Raw genomic sequence first — 19,639 nt, forward strand, 5'->3', positions numbered from 1 at the left:
CCATAGGCATGGTACCCGAACCCCCCAAGCATAGCAAAGATGTATACCAGTTAACTCGCCACAGAAGTCATTAACGTGATCATGGCCATGTTGGGCGATTCACAAGAAAGTCACACCTCAACCTAGTTACTTTCAATCCCAAATGACTTCAACTTGGGGTTCACACCAAGAGAATCACCCACCCAAGACTTTGGTAGTTATCACAACAAACTCAACAAAGCAAAACCACTAATTTATCATCACACATAACAAACAAACAATAAATAAGGAAGTAAATGCAAAGAGACACAAAGATTTAAGGTGGTTCGGTAAATGTTACCTACGTCCATACAAGAGCTGAGTTTCCTTTATATAGTAAAGATTGGAGAATTTACAAGAGGTATCTAGAATCAAGAACAAGAGGCCTCACTCAAATCCTAGCTCAATAGAGCTCCCACAATTCCCATGAAATGAATCTCTCAAAGTTATCTCAAAACCCTAATCTATTTCCTTTATATAGGTACACATACAAAAAGGTGAGAAAATGGGCTTTGGGCCAAAATTTCGTTAAACTGTCGAAATTTTAAAAAGGGAGAGCGTGTGGCGCGCCTTGGTCAAGGCAGGGGAGAGCGCGGGGTGCACTCTCTTCTCCAAGTTGAAAGACATACTGAAGGCAACATGGTCGGACACCAGAGCAAAGCTCGACGGTTTCACAAACCCAACAATCTCCCACTTGGAACCTTTGAGATTCTACATGCACATAACATCTCAATTGTATCAACTCAATCCAAATCCAATTTACTAATGAAACACTCGGCTCATCCAACGTGGTCTTCAAGCAAGAAGATCCGACGAAGTTGAACACTTCAACTTCATCTTCACAACACCCCTACCATGACATAGACATGTCTTTGTGGTACTCCATGAATAACATAATATCCGTTTCACCACTTTCTAATGATGTTTGCCAAGGTTAGCCATAAAGCTCCAAGCAACTCCCACTGCATGGGATATATCCGGGTGCGTGAAACCATGTACCATCGCCTAGGGGCTTGTTGGAAACCATGCAAACTCTTTCTCAGCTTGCACACCATATTCTCTCTATCCTTCCGTAGGAAACCCAATAGTTGTCACGTGTAAATCTTCTTAACATGGTCACAATTGAGGTGAGCAGTTTTCATATCTAACTGCTTAAGATTTAAACTTTCCGCTATAACAATACTAAATACTGACTGAAAAGTATTTGGGGAGAATACCATTGCCATATATCTCTTAGAACCATCATGGTCCTTCTTGACTCGATATACCCATTTGCTATGTAGAGTCATGTCTTTGGGTATTTTGGCCAACTCCCAAGTGACACTAAAGACGAAAGACTTCGTCTCATCATACATAATAAACTCCCACTCGCTAGCATCACCAACCTCCAATGCCGCATCATAACAATGAGGTTCATCATCATCAGTGAATAAATAGGTGGAGGGAGGATACTTCATGCTCGGTACAGTTTGCCTGGATAACCTCCTTAGTGCATGAGGTGGAGATGGACTTGGTGGTGTAGTCTCTTCACCCGAGTCACTACTATCATCATCTGACTGTGGAACTTCCACAATACCACGACTCACATCAGAGCCTTCTAACTCAATATACTCAGTGCCACTATCTCAGAATCGGCTCCACAGTGTCTTCTTTTTCTCGTCCCTGCACAAAACCGCCTCAAACAACAAGGCATCTCGCCCGAATAATTTTCTAGTTTTGGTCATCCCAAAAACGATAACCAAGATCATCATCGCCATATCCAATTAAGGTACACTTGACATCAAGCTTACTCCTAGCTTGGTCACTAGTGTGCACATAGGACTCACACCCAAATACTCTCAAATGGGAAAGGTTCACATCCTTCCCGGCTCCACACTTCCTCCTCGGAATCCAAATCCAAAGGTACCGGATCCCCGGTTGATCGATAAGTCACTGCGGCTAACACTCTCTACCCAGAATTGCTCAGTAAGCCCATGGTGTACGATACACCTAGCCCTATATGTCAGTGTTCTAATCATCCGCTTTGCGACCCCATTCTCCTGAAGTGTCCCTCGCAAAGTCTTTTCCATCTTGATGCCACTGTTAGCACAATACTTCTCAAACCTGGATCAACATACTCTCCACAATTATCGGATCTCAGCTTCTTCACCTTGAAGCATGTCTCATTCTCAACCATGGTCTTCCATGTCTTAAACACTTCCAATACCTCGGACTTGTGTCTCAAGAAATAGACCCACACCTTCCTAGTATGGTCATCAATGAAAGTCACACAATATAACTTTCTGCCAAGTGAAGAGACATTAGCTGGCCCCTGGACATCTGTATGAATCAGCAAGCTTCCTAGCTTTCAGAGTTCAACCCATCTCCTGAAAGCTCACCCTTCTCTGCTTTCCAAACATGCGATTCTTGTAGAAGTCAAATTCCGTCGACTCTAACGGGAGTTTACTAGTGGAGTGAAGGATTTGCATTCCTTTCCCACTCATGTGACCAAGTCTGCGGTGCCAAACATTCGGATCCTCTTTGCCATTTTCCATGGCATTCGACCTACACCCGTGTGCGGTCATGTAGAGAGTATCGTCCTTGTCGCCTTTAGCGACTATTAGAGAACCCTTAGAGACTTTCTAAGTATCTCTCATGAAGATTGTAACAAATCCTTCACTAGCCAATTGACCTACCAAAATCAAATTCTTCCTCAAATCCAGAACATGTCGAACATCCCTCAATAACCATGTCCTGTCTTTCAACTTGACACGAACATCACATTTGCCAACAATGGCACAAGATTGGTCATCACCAAGAAAGACCTTTCCAAGGTCACCTTTGGTGTAGTTCTCAAAGAACTCTAGACTTGAGATCACATGGAATGATGCGCCAGAATCTAAAACCCAAGACTCCTTATTGTTCTTCATTGAACATATCAAAGCATCATCTTCCACTTCAACTACATTAGCTTCTTGATTCTTCTAGTAGTTGTCATTCCTTGGTGTTTGGCATCGGTTACTATAGTGGCCAAGCAAACCACAATTGTAACATACAATGATACTATCATCTCTAGGCTCATCGCTAGGGGCATGAGAGTTCATTCTCCCCCATCTATTTCTCGGTCTACCACGACCCTTATGCATGTGCATCCCTTCGCTCTCGGTACTCAAAGCAGAACCCAATATCGAGGCTCCATCCGAACTCCTTCGAATTTCCTCTGCTAGTATCATACTAACCACATCATTAAATTTCAACTTATTCATTCCCACCGAGCCACTAATAGCCACAACCGTAGCCTTCCAACTTGGAGGCATTTGTCCTATTATCGCCAATGCTCTCACTTCATCACTAAATGTAATCTCAACCGACTCCAATGGTCTTTCGTTTGGTTGAATTCATTTAAGCGGTCCTTGAAGGAATCATTCTCCGACATTCTCATGGAGAAGAGCTTGGTAATCAAATAGATCTTGTTCGTGGCCGAAGGTTGCTCATACATGCACGTGAGTGCCTTCATGAGAGACACTGTCGTCTTCTCATTTTTAATATTGAAGGCCACTAACTTTGAGAGACTCAATCAAATTGTCACCAATGCATTTCTATTTAGCAAATCTCATTCACTTTGCTTGTAACTCGTTGGCTTCTCTCCCATTAAAGGTTCATACAAATCCTTTTGATAGAATATGTCCTCAATTTGCATATTCCAATAGCCGAAGTTTGTATCATCAAACTTTTCTATCTTGTAGCTTTCTTTGTCGGTCGTCATGACTTCCACTGAACCAAAACAACGGTAGAGAACCTCTCAGAGGAATTTCAACAAACACCTAGCTCTCAATGCTAAAGGTGTAGTCTTTCCTCACACACCTTATATACAGTGATTCAATCTGGCGTGGTTGGGAGATTTCACTAGGAAGTCACACCTCAACCTAGTTACTTTCAATCCCAAATGACTTCAACTTTGAGTTCACACTAAGGAAATCACCCACCCAAGACTTTAGTAGTTATGACAACAAACTCAACAAAGCAAAACCACTAATTTATCATCACACATAACAAGCAAAAAATAAATAAGGAAGTAAATGCAAATAGACACAAAGATTTAAGGTGGTTCGATAAATGTTACCTACGTCTACACAAGAGCCGAGTTTCCTTTATAGTAAAGATTGGAGAGTTTACAAGAGGTATCTAGAATCAAGAACAAGAGGCCTCACTCAAACCCTATCTCAATAGAGCTCCCACAATTCCCATGAAATGAATCTCTCAAAGTTATCTCAAAACCCTAATCTATTTTCTTTATATAGGTATACATAGAAAAAGGTGAGAAAATGGGCTTTGGGCCAAAATTTCGTTAAACTGTCGAAATTTCAGAAAGGGAAAGCGCGTGGCACGCCTTAGTCAAGGCATGGGAGAGCGCGTGGCGCACCTTCTTCGTGTCCAACCTCCAGTAGTTTCAGCACGTGGCGCGCCTTGGGCAAGCTATAGTAGAGCGCGGGGCGTGCTCTCTTCTCCAAGTTGAAACACATACTGAAGGCAACATGGTTGGACACCGGAGCAAAGCTCGACGGTTCCACAAACCCAACATGCCAATAGAAATAGCCTTTGTATCCCCTGCTTCTAATATGGTTGTAAAGAAGCCCGAGTTGATGGAAGGCGAACTAATGCCCTCCTGTTTCACACCAGTGAAGTTTGTTGAGTCAAAGCTAGCAAATTCTGGCAGTGGTATGTGGAAGTAAACAAGCCTTGGTGCAGATCTTGCTTGAGCTTTTGGTTTCGTCATGTACGATTTCTGCAAAAAACATAAAAATAAAATGAATGATTCAGTCCAGATTCCTAAAACCATTTTTTAGGTCTGGGTTACTATGCTGGCGTGTATGGGAAAACCTAGGCAAGTTGACAACAACTCCCACTGACTTCACCAAACTAGGCGGCACCTGCTGACTGCAGCAGACAGCTTTGCTTTAAGAGTGAACACTGAACTTGATTTAAACCTTTGGCCATGAATCAACGGGGAAATTTCTCCATGAGTCAACAAGGAAATTGCTTTAAACAATTAAACTTTTGCCAGTGTTCCCATTGAACACGATATATTGAAGAGAAAGTCTACTACTAATGCCCAATTATTTGTATGCATGTCTCCCATGATTAATTTGTGTCCACTTAACTGTTGTATTAGAATAAAGAAAACAATAAAGAGACAAGGACAACAGTAGGAACAACCAATGTGGGACTATCTTCTATGCACTAAAGTGGAGAGAACACTCTTTGTTCATCTCCTCCACTTTGCACACACACACACTAGTATTTAGATATACAATAGAGATTCCAACATTAACTCCCAAGAATGACCAGTAGCCACTGGCACATTCACCAAAATATAAAAGTTGATTATAATGATGTGTACTACTCTGTTAGAGTTTCTTCAGTTATAAATTTTGGTCAAAAAAATTGTCTAGACCTTTTATAATAAGCATGAGAATCATTACATGTTTGATACGAAATATGAAAAGACAATAAATATAGAAGAGAACATTCCCCACGGTGCACCAAAGCTCGATACACATGATGAAAGTGGGTGGTTTGAACTTTGAAGGCAATGATCTTTCAACAAATGCGGTGTAACATATGTAAAAGTTCTTTTTGGGTTAACCTTACGTGTATAGGAAATTTGGATAAAATGATGTTATGACTGAGTTCGACGAATCGAACTGCCTACTTATCCAGTTCGCTGACGAACTGGAATCAAGTCAAACGTAGTTCATTGTTTGGATTTGAGTGATAGAGTGATCGATGGTGAACGGAGAAGATGGAGAGTGGAGAAGAAGCCTCGAATTCTCCTCCTTTTGTTGGAGAGTGGAGAGGAAATATATAGAATTCCCTCCCCCCTTTGGTGCTCCATGAATTGAATGAGATCCACTTTTGGTGCTCCATTCATTGATGATATTTAATGCTCTATGCATGTATTCATGTTCATTTTGTAACCATTTGGTAACTCATGACTCTTGATATGACCAATTGTAATGATACAATAAGTTAGTCTCAAGATATGATCAATGACAATGACACGTGTCGCGAATATATTGATGACAATATATGTCCCCCACACAGCCCCCTCTCGTTAGGTCATGCTTTCTTAAGAACGATCTGACGAGAGAAATAATTTGACATGTGTCCAAGTGGAACAGTGAGCATGTTGGAGGGTGTGTGAGCGTTCTGCTATAGTGAGCGTGAGCGTAGGTCTAGGACCTTTAGTGCTTAAGTAAACATTCTACTTAAGTGAGTGTAGGTCAAGGGACCTTTTAGCGCTTATGGAAGCGTTTTGCTCGAGTGAGCGTAGGTCAAGGGACCTTTTAGCGCTTATAGAAGCGTTTTGCTCGAGTGAGCATAGGTCAAGGGACCTTTTAGTGTTTATGTAAGCGTACTGCTCCAGTAGGTCCAGAGACCTTTTAGTACTTATGCAAGCATTCTGCTCTAGTAGGTCAAGGGACCTTTTAGTACTCTTAGAGAGCGTTTTGCACTAAATTGATCCTAGAAGTGTAGGTCCTCAATTAGCGAGAATTGATGGGCTATGTAGCCTTTGAACTCGAGTGAGCATAGGTCAAGGGACCTTTAGTGCTCTTAGAGAGCGTTCTGCACTAAATTGATCCTAGAAGTGTAGGACCTCAATTAGCGAGAATTGATGGGCTATGTAGCCTCTGAGCTTGAGTGAGTGTAGGTCAAGGGACCAGCTTAATGCTTAAGTAAGCGTACTGGTCCAGTAGGTCAAGGGACCACTTAATACTTAAGTAAGTGTATTGCTCTAGTAGGTCAAGGGACCTTTATATTTTAGCGCTTATGTAAGCATTCTGCTCGAGTGAGCATAGGTCAAGGGACCAGGGAGCGTTCTGCACTGAGTCGGTCCTAGAAGTATAGGTCCCCAACTAGTGAGAAGTGGTGACACTATGTAGCATTTGAGCTCGAGTGAGCGTTGTACCCAGGTGGGCTTCGTGACCCGAGTGAGTGTGTCTGCTCTAGTGAACATCCTGATTTGGAGATCACAGTTGATAACTAGCCTTGAATTTGCGTGACTATAGCTAGCCCCAGTTTTGGAGCTTGATTGACATGTTTAGATGGCAATGACTAGCCCCAATCCGGATATGGTTGTGGCTAGCCCCTAGTTTGGAGTGTAGCTAGCCCCTAGTTCATGTTGTAAAACGACCTAGCCAGGAGCGAGCTGTAGAAAATGAGATTAGTTGTATTGAAACTTATTATGGTAAAAATGTTGCGCGTAAACTGTTCCGAAAGCTTCAAGCTCAAAAGAGACTCAAATTTGGATGAGTGGTAGCCCTTGTCAGAAATCAAAATATGATCAATGCTAGCTGGCGAAGATGCCGGTTCATCAAAGTCGATGATTTAATCGAACATTTGAACGTTGGGGAGGGGGTGTTACATATTTGAATGACCTGCCAAAAATCAAACTAATACAACAAGAGTTAGTGCATATCAATGGTACTAAAACTTGGAGCCATTGCGCCATCTGAGTCATAGCTCGACATGTGTAGATGGATGTGCTACAACTTAGAGTGTAATCGGCCTACAATATGTCGAGCTGTAGACATAGAAGTTAGCATTATTATCAAGGTTGTTGTTTGATCGAACTTTTGTAAATTTGGAGGCGGATCTTTTTCCTATGTAGGTGGCTCCTTATAAGAAAATGGTGGAATGCCTGCTGCTGCTGTGAGTCTAAATGATCAACAGATCAATAGATCTAAGATTCACCACCAAGTGCGTTCTCAAAGTTGAGAAAGCGATAAACCTGTGTCTCGCCTAGAAAATACATTGGCAAGCAATACCAGATTTAGCTTCACGAGACACAAATTTTTGAGTTCTCACTTCGGTTGAGGTCGCTGCAAAGTGTTTAAACATGTGATACATAGTCCAGTGATGGGTAGAATGCATTCTTAAGATCTGCAAAACTAGATTGTAAGATATCGCATTCAATTGGTGAAGCTATAGAAACTTGAAGAAATTCTTAGAATGTCAGCAACAAGTTGGCAGTGTAGTTGCGGTATGGATGGATTCACCGTCATGGACAATTGAACTTTTGAGTTCGTTATAAGAGGTGAATCTTGCTCAGAGTCTGATTTGCAACCAGAAGGCTTGTTGTGCATAGTATACTTCGCAATGGTAAAGAACTAAACAGCCTGCATCATTATATCAATCTTTCATGGGAAGATCGTTAGTAAATGGTAAAGGGAGTATACTTGGAGGTTTAAACTGGGGACCAAAAGACTTGGTAATCCACCTATGGAAAGCTGGCTTATCTACTTTAACGAATGGCAACTCTTCACGAAAAAAGTATCGCACAGTCTCGCGATGGGCTCTCGCTTGGTTAAAGGTGAAAGAGAATATGGAACTAGAAGGCCAACACCAATGATGGTTTGTCCCGTATTAGTTGCTGTTCTATTGAGACAAGATTCCTTGTGCCTACGGAGATGACTAGTCCCACCCCTGTTCCCACAAGACAGCTTTTGAAAACATATTTTACATATAGCAACCATTGAATCAGACCCATCATCATTTTTTACAACAATACCATCATCATTAATTTCAACAGTTTTATCGAATTGGGTCCAAACATCTGAAATTTTGCGTTTTTGATTTTTAGGGGGTCGAGCATGGAAATTCACAGACTCTCCTTCTGCCCCATCTTCAATTGGAGTTTCTACATCAGTAACAGTATCTAATATCAAAGCTGACATGTTGGCCATTCCAATCAATTAGAAGTGTTAAAGATCTACAAGTTGGAACAAGCAAACCTTAGCACCGCACAAGCAAAATTTGTTAAACCAGAAGTGTGATACCAACCTGTCCAAAAAGTTAACGAAACAACACAATGCTTTTAATACTCTAGAAAGGTACTACAAGTCTACAAGTATAAAACATAAAAAAGAATTTGAGTGCATTCAAACATGCAAGCAAAAAAATTGTACGAAGATCAAAGGTATACCAAATATAAATATATAATCACCAATAGCATAGTAGCTCAACACACAATATTACCAAAACAGATTACCAAAGAATTCCAGCAAGAAACAATATACAAAACCGTACCAAAAACATTTTGTACCAAAGAATGAACTTGAAATATATATAAAACAAGCTCATTAGAAAGCAAAGTAGAAATTACATCATATCATTAGAAAAATTATAGCTTACCTCCTTAGCAATTCTTCACTGATTGTCACTAAGTGTTACTTAAATAGATCCAAGCTAACTTGACCAAAACAAGTGCTACAGTAGTCTAATTTCTTAGCCTAACAAACCACAAAGAAACACACAACAAAATTAGAAAACAACACTATGAGAATGAAAATGAAACTGTACAGACAAAAAAGAAATAAGGATGAAGATACCTAATTCAATTCATTGCGGAGACACAGTGCCACGGAATTATATTTAAGAAGATATAATTGGAAGAATGATTATGGGGGAAAGAATGGTTAGAGGATGCATATTGTGTCATTTGTGTGCGGCAGAAATGAAGGCTAAAGAAGAAAAGAGAAAAGAAATGAGTAGTAGGGTTTCATTTGGTTGAATTTATATCAACCACTATACTTTAAATTTACATTTCTACCTTATATAATAATAAGTGAAACTTAAAACCCTAAGAGTATTATATGTATTTTTGTTTAGAAAATCTAGATACCAATGAGGGCCTTAATGCGGGCTTTGTGAGGGCTTTAGAGGGTCGGGCCGAGGGTTGTCCTCATGTTTCCATATCTAGGCCCTTACCCTCCCCTCAAAACATGAGGGTTGGGCCGGCCCTGCCCTCAAATTGCATGCGGACTTAAATTTGAGGGCTTTTTTTGTCCATGGGCTGGGCGGGCCGAGGGCTTGAGGGTCGTTTTTACACCCCTACGTGTTGGCCCTGGCTCCGCTCACGTACTTCCCATGCCACCATGCGTCATGATTACCTGCAGAACCTGACTCCCTATTTTTTGGAATCCATGCGTCACTCATCCTCTTGCCCATTTTCTTTGGCTCTTTGGTTCTCTTACACTCGTACCCCTGGCGCTTCGATTCTCGCTCGAACTCTTCCTTTTCACTCCAACTTCTCTATAGTTCCTCATTCATTCAAACTCAACCCCAACCTCTCCTTCCCTGCTTTCTCTGTTCTGATCAGCCCTCCCACTCCTCTCCTCTTTCCCAGTGATATTCCCCTTTGCTTTCGCTCAAGTTCTCTGAGCCTTCTCCCCCTTTGCCTGCTGCTACACCAAAAGTTAGGTTCGTTCTCCTCTTTCTTTTACTCTTTCAACTCTTTTCCATACTCTGTTTACTAGTCTCTGGTAATCTTTGACCCCTCACACTTACCCCTTTGGATCCATCTCATTCTTGCATCCACCTCTTGTACTGTGTCCCTTATGTCGGCTTTAGAGTCGGAGAGCTTATCCGCCGTCAGATCCGCTGGATCAGAGACCCCAACCTCTAGGTCTAGTAGCCCCATCGCTGATAGGTTTGAGTCCCCAGCCTCGGGCTCGAAGAGCCCTGCCACTGTCCCCTCCACCTAAGGGAGACCGTTTAAACTTCCTCTGCCTCCTTACTACTACCGCAGACCTAACCTAGATGCGGTCAAGGCAGCATATGGCATCCCTGATGACGTGGTCTTAGAACACGTGTCGGGAGTTACTCACTTCCCTCACCTCGTCAATCTGCGAACGGGAAGTCTGGTCGTTATAGTAGGACAAATAGTGGTCGGCTTGCACTCTCCTTTGTCCTTACTAAATGTGGAGGTATGCAATCATTTCAACATTCTGTCATGTCAAGGTATTGGCAATTTCTGGCGTGCCATGTATGCCGCTAACTTCTATAACAAGACCAACTCCCCCAAAATCCAACTTCGAGACATAATTGCCCACTATTACATAAAGAAGAGCACCAAGTTTGGGAGTGTAGGCTACCAATCCTACTGTAGTCGTCCACAGAAGAAGTCTTTCGTTCTCTACATCACTACTTCCGACAAAGTGTGGCACCACTATCCTTTGTATGTGTCCGAGAGCTTTCTGTCGGCGGACATACCTCCTGAAGTTTCTCTAAGGCATTTACATTTTCTCTAGAGCGGTAAATGTAGTCGGCCAGCTTATGTGTCTTGTTACTATTCTCATTGGTGTCGCACTTAATTTTCTTTGATACAGATTGGAGATCTGACTCGCAGTCTAAAATATACACCGGTGTTTCCTCAAAAATCTTCCAGAAGCTCCGCGATTTAGAAAGTGATCAGTGCGACGTTCTTGGTATCGACCCTGACAAAGGCACTCCTTTTCTCCTGGACCCAACTTTCAAAGATTTCGGCAAGTACTAAGGCCCTTTCTACCGTTTGCCACCTCCCAAGGAAAAGTTACCCAAACCTCCCCCCCTCCAAGACCAAGAGGAGGAGTTACACCAAGAAGATCTCACATACGCAAGTTGTGGCCAAACGAGCTGAGGCCTCTCAGTCCCACCCTCCTACCGTGGAACCTTCCTTGGACATCCCAGAAGGCGCCCCCGCCACTTATTCTTCCCTTGTTGATTGGGAAGACGATGTTGAAGTCACCGGCTCCCCTCTGCCCTCCCCAAACATGGACGTTATGAAGCTAAAAATGTGGGACAGCAACTCAGAGGATGAGCCCACTAACTCGATCTGCGGCGAAGGGACCACCCGCTAAAAAGTGCAAAACTACGGGGACTACCGCTGCCCTTTCTGCCTCAGCTGCTATTGTACCGCGGCATGTGGCTCCACCACGTCGCCCAGGCAAGGATCACACGCCCGTTGGGCCCGAAGTCTGGCATCCCGAATTCAAAGCTAGGGATCGCATGGTCTCCACCTGAGACTTGGCCCTAGACAATGCTGCGGTGGCCGCCACCCTGTTCTTCATCCCCCATCTTCCCCGGGACCAAGCCTACGGCAATTCTGGAACCTTTGTCGCACACCGTGCTGCTATCTATACTGGATGGGAAAAGGTGTGATTCTTTCCCCTCTTGCCCTGGTGCTCTTTACTCGTAACATCTCTAATGGCCCTTTTATGTTCAGCTGAGCTTAGATATAGGCTACGTCATCTACGACCTGACCAACACTCTGGACACCCTGGATGTGGTAAAGCAGGAGATCAACGGGCCTGAAGGCTGGAAAGCGAGATATGCCCGATTGGAGGAAGAACATGACGACACTCGCCTCGCGGCTCTAAAATCGCACAAAGAGCTCCAGTCTGTGGAAGAGGCTCTCTGCCAACAGATGGCTGATCTTTAGGCTAACAAAGAGCTCAGCCACCTTTGACCAATCGTTGAAAGCCGCCTCTGAACGCTTCCACGACTTAGCCAAAAAGAAAATTGTTAGGGAGCTCCAACGTCAGTTGGCTGAGCTCACTACTGCTAGGAGACTCCTCCCCTCGCCCTCCTCTACCTATGCCCCTGCCGCCAATCCCACCACTGCATCTACTCCGATGCTTGAAGGGGAACTCAACACTGTCCTTGTGACAGATGATGTTGTGGTGGAAATATCCGAAGGCTTACCCCTAAAGGAAATGACTGAGGATCATAATTAGAAGGAGACGGCCGAGGACCAGTAGCTTGGAGTTTATTTTTTTTGTTCTTGGTTTAAATATGCTTTGCTTTCAAACTTTTTGTATGTATACTCTGTGTCCCGTATTTCTGGGTGTTCATAGTGGGCAAGTAAGTGACTTGCTCCTTGCTAATTAACCTATCTGGTGTGATGCAATTTAGCTATTATTTCTTTTGAATCCCTGTTTTGCCATTTTGACTAAATTTTTTAGCTAAACTCTAAAATCGTCCAACTCGGTAATCAATATTTCAATTAGTTGTCAGCTGTGAAGCTACTTGGGGCAGCTCAGTTTGCCCCCAAGTTTGACTTTCATCTCCTCATCCGTGGAGGGCTCACCTCCCGGCCCGTCTTTGTCACCCGTGGAAGTTGGTTAGGGGGGGCATTTCGGTTGCCCCAAGTTGGATTCAGACCTCATCATCTACGAAAGGCTCACCCCCATTGTCTTTTGTCACCGTTAAGGCGGGCCGGGGTAACTCAGTTTGCCCCCAAGTTGGATTCGGACCTCATCATCCGCTAAGGGATCCCCCCCCCCCCCTGCTATCTTTGTCAGTCGTGAAGCTGGTTGGGGGCAACTCAGTTTGCCTCCAAGTTGGATTCGGACCTCTAGTCCCTCAGTCAGTTTCTCTGTTCATTCGTAGTCAATAATGTAACAAACAATTTGGACAAAGTTTGCTCTCTATTCATTGATAAAATATGTAACACAAAACATCACTAGAAAACTCGAATAACAATCTCTAGAGGCAACTGAACTTGTCTTTAATTAAACAACTGTTCAAGGCATCACTCATGGAACTTCTTCAACATTCTGATGTTACAAGGCCTCGCGATGTCTTCTCCCATTGGAGTCTATAACTGATAGGTTCCGAAGCTCCCTATTTCAACCACGGTGTAGGGCCCCTCCCAGTTGGGCCCCAGTTTTCCATCAATTTCCTTCCTGGTAGCCGTGGTCACTTACCTCAAAACATAGTCACCCACCTGGAACTGCCGCGGCTTTACTCTCTTATCATATTGCCTCTGCAATGTCCTGTGCTACTCCTCCAATCTAATGCGCGCTACGTCTCTCCTCTCCTCCGTAAGGTTCAACTTTGTGGCTAGTATGGTCTCGTTAACTCCTTCTTCCACAACCCTTGTTCTAGTGGTGGCCACCACCATCTCCACTGGAGCCACTGCCTCCACTCCATACGCCATGGCAAATAGCGACTCTCGAGTTGATGTTTGCGGCGTTGTTCGGTACGCCCATAACACATGGTTCAACTCGTCTACCCAGGCCCCCTTTCGATCCTCCAGCTTTTTCTTCAGGTTATCCATTATGGTCTTGTTCGAAGACTCTATCTGACCATTCCCCTCAGGATTTCTGCTTCACTTTGAACGCTTGGAAGAAATCTCGCACCTTACCCCCTGTAAACTGAGTCCCATTATCTGCAATTATTGTATGCAGCAGCCCAAATCTACATATTATATTCTCCCACAAGAATTTCTTTACTTGTTCCTTCTTAACTTGTTGCAGCGCCACACCCTCTACCCATTTGGTAAAATAGTCAGTCGCAGCAAGCATAACCTGTCGTTTGCCACTCGCCATAGGTAGCAGTCCGACGATATCCAGCACCCACATGGTGAATGTCCAAGGGCTAAACACCTTATGCAGGGGATCCGCTGGTGCATGTATCAGTGTTGAGAATCTTTGGTATTTCTCACACCTCTTGGCATACTCGGTTGCATTTCTCTTCATGTGAGGCCAGAAATACCCCTGTAATAACAACCGGTGAGCCATCGTTCTCCCTGCTGAATGGCTCCCACAATCCCCTTCATGAATCTCCCCCAAGACCTCTTGCGCCTGTCGTGGCCCCAAACATTTCAATAGTGGTCCACTGATGTTTTGTCTGTACAGGTCCCCATCCAGTAAAGTGTACGTATCATTGGGATACCTGTTCCATTCCCCTTTTCTCTCGTTTATCCGCGATCTCTACCCCTGACAGGAAATTTTTTTATGGGTTCCATCCACCCTGGCTCTTCCTCAGTGGCTAACCAAACCCCTTCGTCCTCGGAGGTACTTGGCTTGCTCTGCACCCTGATCTCAATGGATCTGCCTTCGGTCCCAGGAAAGACTACTACAACATATGCTAATGCGTCAGCGTGTCTATTTTCTCCGTGGCCTAGATGAGCAAATATGATCTTAGCAAACTTGCTAGCCTTTCTCTGTAATACCTCCAAATACTTCACCATCCTGGGGCATCGGGCAACAAATCCTCCGTTCATTTGACATATCACCAAGTTGGAATCAGAATAAATTGTCAGTTCGCTCACACCCAGATCGGTGGCCAACCCCAAACCAGCTATCACCGCTTCGTAATTTGACTCATTATTCGAAGCGGCGAACCCCAGCTTCATCGACAACTCTAGACGATTATTCTCTGGTGTAACCAATACCACTCCAATTCCATTACCTGTGTCGGTAGCGGACCCATCTGCAAAAACCCTCCATCTATTCCGCATATCCCAAGGGTCTAACGGGTCATGGCTGGTGTCGCTCTCCTATTCCATAATCATCTCTTCCCCCCTCAAGTAGGGTCTTCAGTGGGGAACTCTGCCAGGAACTCCGCCATAGCTTGTGCCTTTTCCGCAGTCCTGATCTGGTACTCAATGTCATAAGAACTCAGCACCACCACCCATTTCAACATTCTCCCTGATTTGTCAGCCTTTAAGGCCTATTTGATAGGCAAGTTCGTCACCACAACCATCGAGTGAGCATCAAAGTAGGGTTCCAGTTTCAACGCTGAGAAAACCAAAGCTAAATCAAATTTCTCGATCCTACTGTATCTGGTTTCTGCATCTAACATTGTTTTACTCTGGAAATAAAATGGCCTCTCTGCCTTGTCCACCACCCTTATCAACACTGAGCTGATTGCGTACTCTAACACCACTAAGTACAGATACAACTTTTCCCCTTGCCCTAGTCGCGATAGGATTGGGGCCTTTCCTAAATATAACTTCAACTCTTGGAAAGCCCTTTCACATGCCTCGGTCCACTGAAAGTCAGTTGTCTTCCTTAAGAGTAGGTACAACGGTCTACACTTGTCTGAAGACTTTGAAATGAACTTGTTAAGGGCCGTGATTCTCCCTGCCAACCTCTGCACCTCCTTCACATTCTGTGCTGACTGCATTTCCAACAAAACCCTGATATGATCTGGGTTTGCTTCTATTTCGCGGTATGTGACTATATAACCCAAGAATAACTTTCCAGATGTCATCCCAAATGTACACTTCTCAGGGTTCAACATCAGTTTGTGTTTCCGTAGTATAGAAAACGTCTCTCTCAAACCCCGCCAGATGTTCCTCCTCTACCATGTTATCTATGTAGATTTCCATTCCCTTTCTAATTTTGCTCTGAAACATCTTCTCCCCTATTCTCTGAAACGTCACCCCGACGTTCTTCAATCCAAAAGGCATTCAGGTATAACAGTAAACTCCCCCTTCTACTATAAACACGGTTTTCTCCTGGTCGGGCTCGTACATTAACACTTGATTGTACCCCATTGACGCGTCCATGAACGAGAAAATCTTAAACTCGACGGTTCGATCTACCAACTCATCGATCCGCGACATTGGGTAGCAATCCTTCGAGCACTGCTGGTTGACATCCGTGAAATCGACGCACATTCTCACTTTCCCATTTTTCTTCGGCACCTCAACTATGTTTGAGAGCCATTCTGTAAACTTGCAATTGCGGATTATTCCGGCCGCTTTCAACTTCTGTACTTCCTCTCGTATTCCTTGCGCATACTGCGGTCTTACATCCCTCATCTTTTGTCGGATGGGTTTGGCACCCTCTCTCATATGCAGCCTGTGACATGCAATCTCCGGATCCAGTCCCACCAGATCCTCTATTGACCAAGCAAAAACGTCGTTGTTCCTATCAGCAAGGTAGTCAACTTAGCCTTCCAATTCTTTGGTAAATTTGCCCCAACATATACCAATTTCTCTTCCTCCTCATTACCTACGTTCACAGTCTCAATCTCATCCATTGTCTTTGCCCCCATAGGGAATTCCTCGTCTGAGATTGCTGTTTATAACTGCTATGCTAGGGGCTCATCCTTCCCCTGCGTACCCTTCTCTAGTGTGTGGACCAATTCTCTAACTGCCACCTGGTGAATGCTTTAGGCTGTGACCTGGTCCCCTCTTATCTCGTACATTCCGCCGTTAGTTGGGAAGCGGATCACTTGATAGTAAGTGGACGTAATTGGCCTTCATATTGTGAATCCATCTTATTCCCAAGATCGCATGGTATTGCGAATTGGTGTCCACTATCATGAAGCGAGTGAACACAGTCACCGGTCCCGCAGTTACTAGCAACACCAACTCCCCTATTAGCTCTGCATGCTGCCGTTAAATCCAAACAAATTAGTCTGGGGGGGCTTCATCTGCTTCTTTTCGATGCACATTTCTTCCATCGCGCCCCTAAACAACAAATCTACCGAACTTCCACAATCTATTAATACCCTCTTCACCATGTAATTACCCACTGCTATTGTGATCACCAATGCGTCTTCGTGAGGCGAGAGTACCACTTCCAGATCCTTTGGTGTGAACTCTATCCTCCCATCTCCCATGGTGGCCCCCGGAACTGGCCGAGGAATACTCGAAACCTCATTTATTTGTTGTAATCTGTTCGTCCTCCTTACTTTGTCCCTATGAGCATTCCTCCCCAACGTTTCTCCACTAAAGATGACGTTGATTGTACCTAGGATCCTGGCCGTTGTCGACACTCTTTCGACCAGGTGTACCTCTTTGACAAACTCCCTCAGCATCCCCTTTTCTATCATTCTCTCCACCAACCATTGCAACACGAAACATTCATTGGTTGTATGGTTTCTGATCTGGTGATATGCACAAAATGGCTTCCCTTCCAACTCCCTAGGCATACTCTACGGACCTTCATAATATTGCAGCCCTTTTATTAGCGGCAAGATTTCTTCCAACGGTTTGTTCAAAGGTGTCGACTCTATGTTGTGGTATGGTTTTCTTTCGCGGATGTCCCTCCTAACTTGATCTCTGCCTCTCTTTGATTTGTGTGTCTCTTCCCTATAAGATCCCCCCTCTCTTGCTGCAGCCTTGCCTCTGTCTTTTCGATCATCCTGTCCTACATTTTGTACTGATTTCTCTGACTTCTTGGGTTCCTTTGTGTTTCTCTGCAACATGTCCTCATAACGTATGTACTTTTCAACCTTCGGATATAACGCGTGTAACGTAATGACTTCGATCTTGGACATAGATTCGTGGACTCTAGTTCCCTGCTTCAACCCATGCTGGAAAGCTATGACCGTGGTATGCTCATCCAGATTTTCCACCCTCAGCGTCTCTTCCTTGAACCTACATAGAAATTCCCTAAGAGTCTCGGTGGATCTTTATTTGATATTAAAGAGATCTGCGATGTCGACTACCCTCTTCTTCTGATGAATGAAATGGTTCACGAATGCCTGTTCCAACTCCTCGAACTTACTTATACTTCGCGACGCCAATCAATAATACCAGTCTAAAGCTCCCCTTTTCAGGCTAGCGGGAAACATCATACAGCAGAGTCCATCATATTTGTTCTCTTGCCACAGCGGCATCTGCTGCCTGAAATGGTGCAAGTGGTCTGTAGAATCACCCTTCCCGTCGTATCTCTCGAACCTTGGTTGCGTGAACCTCTTAGGTACCTCGAAGTTCTAGATAGAATCTGCTAGCGGATTCTGATTAAGCCCCTCCACCACCACTTTAGCCCCCTTTGGGTTCTCCCTTTCCACCGCACGATTTGCTTCTCGGTCTTTTTCAATCATTGCTTGGACCATCTCCAGTGTGATGCCTCCCCCTAGATTTGCTCCTGGTCTACGAGGGGCTTCCTCATACTGGCCCTCCATCTCACTATTTTATGGCTCTCCTGTCTCCTCCTCTCCATATGTGGTCTCTCTTCCCCTTCTCAGATTATCATTCTCATCTCTCAGCCTCACTACCTCTTCCTGTAGGAGTTTGGTTGCTTTTGCCGCCACACTCACTATTTCTTCCTCAACGACTTCAGCCCTCACCTTTTTGGGTCTCTTTCTTCCTTTCTTAGCTATTATAGCCATACTATAACTCTCTCTTCTTACCACTAGATCGTAGGTTATCTCGTCCCCACAGACGGCGCCAAATGTGTTAACCAAATTTACCCCCTTCTTTAACTACAGTTTTTCTCTCATTTACAACCTCCTTTTTTCTTCTCTCCTCCCTCTCTTTTTATATCTTTTTTTCTCCTGCTTTCATGTTCTATGATCTTCTTTTCAATCCCTCGATGTCCACCTGTCGCTTCAGGGTTCGCGGTCTCGCTACTGTGCTGCATGTTCCTGTTTCCTTATTTTGTGTCTTTTTGGGTCACCAAAACCCTCCTGGCCCCTATGTCCATATGGAGTTCACATCCTTTTAGGGTTTCGCGGAATGGATCCAGTGCCCCCTCTCCCTCCTATCTTATTCTACCTCGGGCAAAAAGACATGTCATTTTGATGGTCATGAATTAGGTCGATACATTATCCCCTAAAATAAAAAAAATCATCAAAGAACCAAAATCAGTTCAGTAACAAAAAAAAAACTTGCGTCAATTGATGAGGTTAATCTATGTCTCAATTCCCCAAATTAAGTTACCTGGAGTCCTAGACTACATCCAGTGGCGGAGCCAGGAAATTGAATGAGGGTGAGCCAACCCTGACTACAAAGTATACAAAAAAAAAAAAAAAAAATCAATTTTTAACTAATTATTCATAACTCTTATTTGAAATTTTTATTTCACCCAAAATGAAAAGAATCAAAACTGAATGTCAGTGCAAATCTCTAGACCCATTAATGTTGTTTATGTACTAATATCCAGATTTTTATAAATAATTTAAGTAGTTTTTTTTTTCCGATAATGACTCTAATTTAAGTAGTTTTTGCATCTACATTTCTTATTTTCTTAATCCTCTCAGGTGGTTCTAGATATGATTAGGTTTTACTAATGCATGTCATATAAAGTGATGCAATTGTTGAAAAGGGGGCTCTATTTTTTGTTGAAAATATTAT

General features: G+C 43.7%; 1 protein-coding gene and 1 pseudogene across 2 annotated transcripts in view; both read right to left on the reverse strand.

Moving 5' to 3' along the window:
• LOC147519242 (midasin-like) overlaps window positions 1-2,194 on the reverse strand; it is a 46,305-nt pseudogene extending 44,111 nt beyond the window's left edge. The window contains exons 1-2 of the transcript XR_015213138.1: window positions 2,122-2,194; window positions 1,236-1,612 (exon numbers count right to left, since the gene is read on the reverse strand). The product of XR_015213138.1 is annotated as a midasin-like (transcript). The remainder of the gene's footprint in view (window positions 1-1,235; window positions 1,613-2,121) is intronic.
• Window positions 2,195-16,935: 14,741 nt separating this feature from the next.
• Window positions 16,936-17,490, reverse strand: LOC147519243 (uncharacterized). Its single transcript, XM_086594091.1, has one exon. The coding sequence runs from the start codon at window positions 17,488-17,490 to the stop codon at window positions 16,936-16,938; it is 555 nt and encodes a 184-aa protein (XP_086450217.1).
• Between the last annotated feature and the right edge of the window lie 2,149 nt (window positions 17,491-19,639).

Source organism: Coptis chinensis, chromosome 2, assembly GCF_015680905.1.
Source record: "Coptis chinensis isolate HL-2020 chromosome 2, ASM1568090v1, whole genome shotgun sequence".
Lineage (NCBI taxonomy): Eukaryota > Viridiplantae > Streptophyta > Magnoliopsida > Ranunculales > Ranunculaceae > Coptis > Coptis chinensis.

Bases quoted from the DNA above. Each gene is read 5' to 3' on its own strand.
- LOC147519243 (XM_086594091.1), bottom strand. From the start codon at position 17,490: ATGCCTAGGGAGTTGGAAGGGAAGCCATTTTGTGCATATCACCAGATC.